The following is a 9,968-nucleotide window of genomic DNA, read 5'->3' on the forward strand; positions in this document are numbered from 1 at the left end:
AGCAAAAAAAATTTCCGGTACCGGGAATCGAACCCGAGCCTCCTGGGTGAGAGCCAGGTATCCTAGCCACTAGACCATACCGGAGATATTGGTATATGAGTACCAAGAGCATCATGTAGACCATCAATTTTAAAAATAAATAAATATGTGTTAATAGTATATTTTATTGCAACTTTTTAAATACTATTTATCATCTTTGAGACTTTTACAATAACAACAAATGAAACAATTGTAAAAAAAAAATAGTAAATTTGTTTGGATTCGATCTTGCATTACGTTCTTCTGTTCACGAATAAAACTTCTATGAACATTTTAATATTAAATAACGATTATTGGAAATAAAATGTTGTAAACAAATTGAAAAAAATATAAAAAAAGTCTGTCAGAAGTGGGATTCGAACCCACGCCCTCAGAGAGGACCAGAACGCCCGTGCTCAGCTTTGAACTGATAAGGAATTACCTTGAGTCTGGCGCCTTAGACCGCTCGGCCATCCTGACAGTTGTCGAGGTAAGTCCAAAAATTGGTATTACTATTGGCATTCTAGTTTAACTTTTATTATAAATATAAATCGTCTAAGTTTCATTATGCACAGTTAATATAACTATAAAAATTATTTTTATTGTTAAATAAAAAATACTGAATAGCTTGAAATTCATTGAATAGTAATTTTATATTTGTTAATATGGATAAATAAAAAATTTTGTCTACCAGTAGAAACATATGATTGTTTAGCATAAACATTAGTTAAAAAATTAAATAAAAAACTTGTTTCCGCCCGGGATCGAACCGGGGACCTTGTGCGTGTGAAGCACACGTGATAACCACTACACTACGGAAACAACTTGTAGAAATTTCATTTGAACATAAGACGCTCGGATGTAACTATTACAAAGGTTTAAATATAATCAAGGTACGAAAAAGTATTATTTCATAAATAAAGAAAATGTTTTTTAATAAACAAAATATAAATGTATTTTCTTCAGTATACATTTTAAAAAATTATCATTACGGTAATATAAAGGGTTTTTTATTTTAAAAGCTTGTAATTTATCAAGTACATTGTTTTACAGTGTTGCTGCTTTCCTTAAAGATCTTAAAAGGTCTTTCTTGCACGAGAAATTTTTCCTCGAAGGGCTGACGTTTCTTCGGGAGAAGGCTCGTTACCCACAAACACCACTAGGCTAGCAAAAAATTCAGTAGATACCACTACGGACATTAATGAACAATATAATAGCCGCTTGAAAGAATAAATCTTGTCATTTATCAAGTGGCATTAATGGCGTTAGCTAAACGAGACGACATCGTCATAAAATGCCATCTTATTTTATAACTTAAAATACGCAGATATTCATTTCGTTATAAATTTGTTCATATAAGGGAAGTCTCATGTACAAAAATAAATTCATATTAATTCATTAAATACGAAATATTGTTTCAAACTTTACGATCAAGTAAATCTCGCTAATTATAATATCCGCTTCTTTATTTTTTAGCTTAATTAAATTTCCGTGGGTGCAGTCGAAAAAAACTTGTGACAACTATGAGGATTTAATTAAATAGCCGGCGTTTGGTCGTTAAATTTAAAATTTACTAAGCAATTAAGGATTCGTGCAAGAAAAAGGCATATAAGATCCATAAAGTTCTTGAGTATACCAAAATATGTAAGAGTCTTGACATAATAATAGGCGCTTCTGATTTCTGCCTTGCCAGGAAGGGGTTTATGTCTGCTTTTTTTTAATAACTTTTCTTATCGACGCCTACTGTAAAAAGCATTTTACCACATTTTTTGTTATTTGAAACATTAGTCGAATTGCACGAAAGTAGAGCTAATTTTCTATTAAGAGTGAAATGAAATATAAACATTGTGTAACATAACGATTTATTTACAAAAATTACAATAAATTATAAGAGAGGAGATCGGTACAGTTAAATCTTAATATTATTTAAATGTCATTTTACCGGAATAAATAAAACTGCTTGTTGTGTTCTATAATATATAATGTAAGTACGTAATCACTTGAAAAATTATAAGGAAAACTACGACACCTTTCAAAAGTTAAAATCCTTGAGATGAATCTCTTCATAATTTTTTTTTAACACGATTATTTACATTAAGCTTATTACACTTTAACAATGCCAACAATCTGGACATATATTTTATATTAACTATCTAAAAAATTAGATATTTTCTAATATTAGATTTCATTTCACAGTAATTGTTTCTCTATACAATTTTGAAATAAATCACGTTTAACGGAGACATGCGTCATGCAATATGCTTTCAAAATTTATGAAAATTCTTTAAGTATTTATACTTTTTCTATGCCTTATAATAGCCTGCTAACAGTTATGATGTAACTATTATAAATATGATAAATACGAAGAGAGAAATATTGTAAGTAAAAATATTGATTACAAAAACCTGTACATCACACAAAATTGCTTTACAATAAAAATATTGTAAATAATAAAAAGAATATCATGTAATAGTGTGTGCAAAAATACACACAACTTTAGTTAATAATAGAATACTGCTTGTACGTAAGTATATTAAAAATTGAGTATTAATGAACGAATCATTTTTGGTTAAAGAAAATAGGAGAGACAACTAACAAGTTCATTTTTTCTTTTTATCATAATCAGTAGTTTTCTGTATGATCAACTTATTCCTTTGTCTAGTTACTTTAGTAGTTGGCCTAGTAATTGGAGCAATTTGCTTTAATCCTTGTTGGGGAATCCTAGCCGGACTAGCTGCACGAAGTGTTGAAGGACCTTTCAGTAAAGCTTCAACATCCGCCAAACGTTTTCTCAAAGTACGATTTTCGCGCTTATACTTTGCCAGTTCGGAATCCTTATCCAATCTTTCGTGACCAGAGCTGGAGGTCTCCTCGGCGAAATGCCTGAACATTAAATGAAGCTTTTCCTCGTGTTCTCTCTGCATCAAAACTATTCTTCGCTCAGCTTCAAGCTTCGTCTGCTTCAATGCGTTTGTCAAAGTTTGTATACGCCATTCCTGGGCTTCCGCGTGAGCTTCTAATTCAGCTGTCTGTACTTCTAAGTTCTTTGAACTTTCTTTTAAGTCAATTACCTTCAAAAAATATTTATAAAATAAGGTTCTCATCTCTCCATCCGATAATTTTGCTAAACGTTCCATTAACATTCTTTCACCCTTTTCTCGTTTCGATTGATTCTCATCGAATATTTTCCTCCCACATATCATCTCGTTCTTATGCTCAATCATTGCATCGATCGCTTCTATTGTCTCACCACATTCCAACAACTTTCGCTCTTCCATGGTCGTTAAGGTTCTCTCTTTCTGAAACTTTTCATCCAAATCGCATTTTTCATCAACCAAACAGTCCCTTGTACGTCTGAGATTCCTAATCTCATGCCTTAAAGCTTCCTTTTCATCTGTGTCTGCCGTTCTTTCCAAATCCATAGATTTCTCCTTTAAAACATGATCCAAATGAGAAATTCTTGCACTGACATCCTGTAAATTCTTCTTTTTATCGCAATCTACTTTCGATCTTGGATTTCGCTCGTCCTCACTCTCAGATTGCATCTCCTTCAATTTTGATGCTGTTAAATTGTACTTTTCTTCGAGTTCTCGTATCTTTTTCTGATCTTCAACCAATTCTTCCTGCAACTGTTTTTTGCGTTCTTCTTCCTTTTTCAATTGTTTCTTCAACTTCTCCATTTGCTTCTTCGACGTATTTAAAGAACTCTCGAGCTCCAAAACTTTTTTAGCCGAGTCCCCAGCAATTTGTTTAATCATATCGATATCCATTAAACGTTTCTCGTAATGAATTGCCATATTTTTATATAATTCAATTTCTTTCTTGTGCGCTGACTTTTCCTCCGAGTCCTTATACATCGACGCGTTTTCAGCTTGTGCTAATTGCGTTCTTGTATTGTAGTATTCCTCCTCTAATTTGCTCCACTTACGTTGAAACTTTTGTTTGGCACTTGCTCGACAGTCTGAATTTTTAATCATGTCAGCAATAAATTTCTCTTTTATTTTGATTGTAGTTTCCAATTCTTCTATACGTTTGTTCGCTCCATCCAAGTCTGACTGAATCTTCTTTACTTCCGTATGTTTGGCTTCATTATTTAGAGCTAAAGCTTTTAATTCTTTGATTGGCGCCGGCACCTCATTCGTTTTTATAGTATCAATTAATAAATCCGGAGAATTATCATTTTTATCAGGTAAATTATCGTTATTAATAATTTCAAACTTATAGTTATCTAGTAAATGTGGGACATTAGGAATATCGTCAGTTGGATTATCCAGCATTTGATTTTGAATAGGTTTGAGACTACCATTAAATGCTAGAACTTCATTACACATTTCAGATCCTGGAAGCATCGAGTTTCTTCTAGAATTATTATTTCTTATAGGGATTGGTCTCACTATAGGTACATAATTATTATTTGCATTAGTAGCTCTAGGTGAGATTATCTGTACATTAGTCGCTCGAAACTGATCTTTCTTGGAATCAATGAGTCTGTCTGTATCAATTTTTAGTTTATTCATACACTCATCAAGCTTTTCTAAAAAATCAGGATTTTCTGAACTGGCATCGCTTTGATCGTCTTCCTCGTCATCATCTTCAGCTTCTGAAAGTTCACTTCCTGAATTTATGTTGCTATTTGAATCATTTTTCAATTCCATCTGATTTGCAGATTCATCAGTCTTTTCATCTGTCTCTGTAACCTCTTCGATTCTTTCCAAAGATCTTCTTGTATTTTCAGCAAAACCAGGAATACTAGCAGTGTCATCACTAGCAATACACTCTTCGTACTCTTGTTTCATACACAGCCATTGTTCAATTTGATCTTGTTCATTATGAGGTAAAATATTGCTTGTCATTAGTTTATTAAATAAACCTTCTGCATTAGATACTAATTTTGACCATTGGGTTGCTGCAAATTCCAATCTAAATATATCAGCACTTGAACTTCGATCACCTGATGTTGCTGAAGTCATAGTATCATGCGTTTCATCTCCAGTTTGCTCATCCTCCTCTTCTATCAAACTTGGTTGATCGTGATTATTGTGCTGATAATTAGACAATTGAGCAGTGTATGGTATATAGCACTGTTGATTTTCCAACAAATCTTGGGAATGAACCCAAGGGCTATAGTGCATCATTCTCCAACTGGTTATTTAAATTTCTAACATTTAATTCATTATTATAATTGAAGAAATATTATCTGAAATAAAATATATTTGCAAATTATTGTTAAATCTATGAACATATCGCATTATTTTCCAATTTGAATCATTACAAATGTTAGTTTGCTGCAACTTGTTATGAAAGTATTTCATTGACATTTATATACCTTCGTTACTCCTAACCTACAGATGTGTATCGTCTTCAAACCGAATGTTCAACAGATATCGTGTTGCAATATTATCATTTCTTACTAAATTCTGTTCAATACGATGAATTTGTATCACAAGTATGGGAAGAAGCAATTATTGAAGGAGTAATTTCTTGATAAGTTAACTTTTTCAGAACAGTACATTGTTTTTGCAAGAGACGAAAGTTATCGTTTGCAGCAATCGCAGCAATGAACATAAATGTGAAGACTGTGAAGTCAGCATTACTAAACTGGGACGGCGAGTGGCGACACTAGGGGTGCTGTGGAGGGTGCTAGGTTGGAATTTGTCCAAAAGGACAGCTATACTATTCAATGTCTCTAAGGCCGGTATTCATAGTCATTGCTTATATTTAAGTCTGACTTAAAGTATTGATTGTCCTTTTTCCCCTAACAGTAATAGAAAAAGATAACCTATGCTTAAGTCGGTCTTAAATATAAGCAACGACTATGAATACCGGCCTAAGAATCTCCACGACAACCATACTATGCTAAGGATTGCTATAATACACGCACAACTTAGCCACATGGGATTGTCATCATTTGCTGCACCAGGGAATTATACGGATAATTCTGATGGATGCAGGATGCGTTACACTAGGCATTGAGCCTTAACTTTATTCTATTTGTCATTTTTATACGATTCCACTTTTACAAGTCGATACTTACAATGCACGTAATAAACCATTCGAACGTAACGGAAGAGAACGAAGTAGTCGAATGCCGGAAACGGAAACAGAAAGAAAAACGGGATATCCTTAGTCATGGCTACCAACAACGAGTTGCTGAGAATACCAACTGTAATGCTCGTTAAGGCTGCGGACGACAGATGGCGGGGAGCCGCCATAGTGCTGGGGATCCTATCTTGAATAAAACTCTTTGTGCTCTCAGTGCTACCAATCCTGTAGACGAAAAGTTCAACTAAAGGGTGGTAAATACGATTTTCGTTTGCACCCGACGTGCACCAAAACCTACCGAATTCTGCCTAAGTTGTTCAAATGCCTCTTTAATCGAATGAATAAAGCAGAGTAGTTGATTAAAACAAATACCCATAACTTTATATCAATAGTCTACTCCAAAGTTTTACCATTTATCATAAACGACAACTAGTATACCGTCTGCAGATATGAAACGCACTAAAAATAAGACGTTGACTACAAAGCATAACTGAAAATCAATTACTGGCATTGCAGGAAAATACAAATTATATTGTTGAAAATAGCTTAATCAAAAAATTATTGTAACATGGAAATTTAAAAGATTAGGCTGCCCAAGCGTGACATTTTTTTTAAAGAAAATAGACTAAAACAACAAAAATGCATGGTACTTTTAATTAATTGCTATAAAAAGATGTGGGCATCAAACTGAAAAACACAGAGTCACGTCCAAAAAATTTGAGAAACAAATTTAATAGATAATTACGATATAGAAGTGAAAATAATTCATATTTTAGGCGTATTTCTTTTTTTCTATAACAGAAGCTTGTTACCGACACTATTTTAGCCGCTTACCATTCTGATCTCTCTTCGGCAGTGGGCAAACAAGGAAAGCTACACAGAATCGATTGCGAATAAGTTACCAACTGCAAGCAATGGTTAAGTATTTCGAAAATCAAATTTCTTAAAAATAGTACCATAATTACGAGAAGACTTACATTTATAATTTAAATGCCAGATAATGTCGTTTATTTGATAATAAAAAAAATGCAGCATATCTCTAATTTTAATAAATGATTATTACTATTATCAGAAATAAGAATTCAGATGTTTAGAAAATGTTACAAAAATTGTACAGCTAGCAATCTGTTGTAATAAAATACTGTGGTGAAGAAATAATTATCAAGTTAGATTTGTTATAGAATTTTATTGAAATTTGACATTTTTTATTAATGACTTTTGAGTCATGAGAATCTTTCATTAACAAAACTTGGAGTGAAATAATCTGTAGATCTTATATATTTTCTGAAATCATAAGAAGATAGTATTTAAAGGGCCGTAAAGATACGAGCACGTTTTCTTAGCCAGGGAAGGCGGTACCAAGGTAGGCAGGTAAATGGCCACTGGTGAATGGCTTCGGCACGCCAATGCTATCGGTTTTCGCAGTTGGGCTTGTTGGCAAGGCCGTGACTCTCGGTAGAAACGCCTCTTGTATCCTTGAAGCCGACGAATCAGCGAATCAGGAGAGTCTTCTTCAGGTTCTCCTCCGTTCCTCAGCAAACTACTATATGAAACGCGCATGCGCTAAAATAAGCAGAAAGAGCACCGGTGGGTATTCCCCAAATGTCTCGACTGAAGCTGGCACAAGTTGGAAATACACTTGTAAAATCCATACATCAAAAGAGAAACAATTTGAAAATAGAATTCCAGTTGGAGTTTTTGATATTATCGAAAAATCATAACGTATTCCTCGTACTTATGTATATTATGTATAACAACCAAAGATTTATATATAATAAAAAAAAATGAATTGTATTTGTCTCTCTGTATACGGATTAGTCTATAAATAATTATTACCATTTCTCGTAAGAATTTAATAATACTTTTAATAAATGAATGTCATCGAAGAAAACATAAAATTTATATAGAATCTAATAAATTTGCGGAAATACTATAAGTGTTTAGGAGAATAGAGAGATGAGCAAGAGTCACGTATATGTATAAATACGGTATTCGTAAATTTTTTCCTGTGGCAGAAACAGCAATCTTGTCATCGAAAGAGAAAACGCCGCAGCATGCTGAAATTTATCGCTTCATTGGCGATCGATTTCCTTATTATCTTGGCGACACTCGCCGATGGCAAAACTCCTCGAGGCACGATCTTTCATTCAACGACTGTTTCGTCAACATAAAATATCTTCACGCACGGTTAGCTGCTAATTAAGCCTTAAATAGATTAAACCGTAAACCTAACTACGATCTAATTTAAGCTTAAACTCATCTAAGCGTGTCATTAAGCACGATTAGGCCTCGTATCAGACTTGATGATGCTAAAACTCGTACACGAGAAACTTGGATTCTTTCGGTTAAACGCGCGTACAAGGTATCGTGCATCGGTTAAGGTATTATCATGGGAAATAATGCAGCGGGAAAAGATATTCAATTTGAACGAAATTTTAGATTGCGAGAAACGGGATATCGTATATGAAACGCCACTTACCAAAGCGTAACTTTATATATAGAACATTGATAATATTAGGCTTTTCTTTAAGGAATCATGCTCGGTTTACGGACACATATCGTATTATTATTAACTTATACCGTGAAATCATACAGTCACTTCGCATATAGCGCATAATTTTTCACCATTTTCCATTCCGAGCGGAAACGCCTTTGCTGTACTTGCGCAGGAGGTATATATATATACATCGAGATGTCGTTCGATAAATTGGCCACAGAGTCCTTCGGGAGCCACAGGATAGAAATTGTCCCGTTGACGAGACGGAAATTCGGAAAGAATTGATATAAGCGTAAATAAGTGAAAACGAATACGCCGATGCGTATTGGCGGACTGGTAATTAAATCCGTGGAGTAAATTAGGCAAGAAGAGTTGGCTCGCGTATACGGGTGTTGGTGCAGGAACTACGTGATATCAATTATCATTACTTAGCAGTTAAAGCCGACGCGGCCCGCTCGTAAAACGCGCGGCGTCGCCGTTAATGGCGGCTTTTTCCCGTTCGAGCGTGCGCGCAAACGCATTTTTTTACGATTCCGCCAAGCCAGGCGAAAAGGAGAATTCACGCGTGTGTGCACGCGGTCAACGAGAGAGCAAAGTTGATCGTAAAACGGCAAATTGCGGCTCGCTCAAAAATGGAACTATTCCGAGTGTGAGAATCGCGATAGTTTTCCTGCACTAGGTTGATCCCCCCTCCCCCCTTCCCCTTTCTCAACTATACTTTATACCAATCACGGTCGACGGTATTCTTTTCCACGATTAGAAACCGGAAGTAGTGCTCGTCTTCCTCAGGTTCTTCGCTACTCGCGTGATTTTGCTAATAATAATTACCATCGGAGGCCTCGTAAATTTTGCTTAAACAGAGAACGTTGCCTCGTCTACATCTATATATATATATATATGCATGGTCTAACCCGGTGGGTACTCGAAGAGGTCGAAATTGAAGGGATGCTAGCATTAAAATATATGTATATAGTATGTATAGTATATTGGCGTGAAGAGAGTTTCGCAAAGAGCTGTTAGCGTTGAAAGTTGAGAGTTTGCAGTAGTTGGGTGGCACGACCAGTTGTCGGGTGAATTAATCGAGCGAGTGGAGGATAAAAAGTGGAGAGGAAGCAGAAAGAAGGAACGAAACGTGGCGGCGACAAGGCACATGGGAGGAAAGCAGCGAGGAACAGACACAATATCTATTAAATTATTCACAGTCAGTTACCAGCTCGTCAGTGGGGACCGCCCTCTTTCAGTTTTTGCTCGTACCTAACTGCCAGCCTCCTTTCCCTCCCCTCCCCCTAACAGCTCTCTTTTTCCTCACAATGTTTCCAACTTCCATTTTGAAATAATAACAAGTCACTGAACCTTTTCATATCGCAATATCCACTTAAGCGCAAAGACAACTTGCTCTTGTTTGCTGCCA

The 9,968-nt window shown here is 35.0% G+C and overlaps 1 protein-coding gene and 3 non-coding genes across 4 annotated transcripts; all 4 read right to left on the minus strand.

Moving 5' to 3' along the window:
• Positions 1 to 12: 12 nt before the first annotated feature.
• TRNAE-CUC (transfer RNA glutamic acid (anticodon CUC)) lies at positions 13 to 84 on the minus strand. The gene has a single exon. It is a non-coding gene; the product is annotated as a tRNA-Glu (tRNA).
• Positions 85 to 380: 296 nt separating this feature from the next.
• Positions 381 to 498, minus strand: TRNAL-CAA (transfer RNA leucine (anticodon CAA)). The gene is made up of 2 exons: positions 461 to 498; positions 381 to 425 (listed from the first exon to the last, which is right to left on the minus strand). It is a non-coding gene; the product is annotated as a tRNA-Leu (tRNA).
• Positions 499 to 767: 269 nt separating this feature from the next.
• TRNAV-CAC (transfer RNA valine (anticodon CAC)) lies at positions 768 to 840 on the minus strand. The gene has a single exon. It is a non-coding gene; the product is annotated as a tRNA-Val (tRNA).
• A 1,029-nt stretch (positions 841 to 1,869) lies between these two features.
• On the minus strand, positions 1,870 to 5,548 carry cos (kinesin-like protein costa). Its single transcript, XM_066728169.1, has 2 exons — positions 5,345 to 5,548; positions 1,870 to 5,215 (listed from the first exon to the last, which is right to left on the minus strand). Exon 2 carries the CDS (start codon positions 5,151 to 5,153, stop codon positions 2,619 to 2,621), a length of 2,535 nt encoding a protein of 844 aa, XP_066584266.1. The 5' UTR covers positions 5,154 to 5,215; positions 5,345 to 5,548; the 3' UTR covers positions 1,870 to 2,618.
• Between the last annotated feature and the right edge of the window lie 4,420 nt (positions 5,549 to 9,968).

The sequence above is a fragment of the Prorops nasuta genome, unplaced genomic scaffold (genome assembly GCF_024137725.1).
Source record: "Prorops nasuta isolate Cenicafe-Biocafe unplaced genomic scaffold, Cenicafe_Pnas_1.2 PNAS00006, whole genome shotgun sequence".
Classification (NCBI taxonomy): domain Eukaryota; kingdom Metazoa; phylum Arthropoda; class Insecta; order Hymenoptera; family Bethylidae; genus Prorops; species Prorops nasuta.

Excerpts from the sequence above, each read along its gene's own strand:
- cos (XM_066728169.1), bottom strand. The coding sequence starts at position 5,153 with ATGATGCACTATAGCCCTTGGGTTCATTCCCAAGATTTGTTGGAAAAT.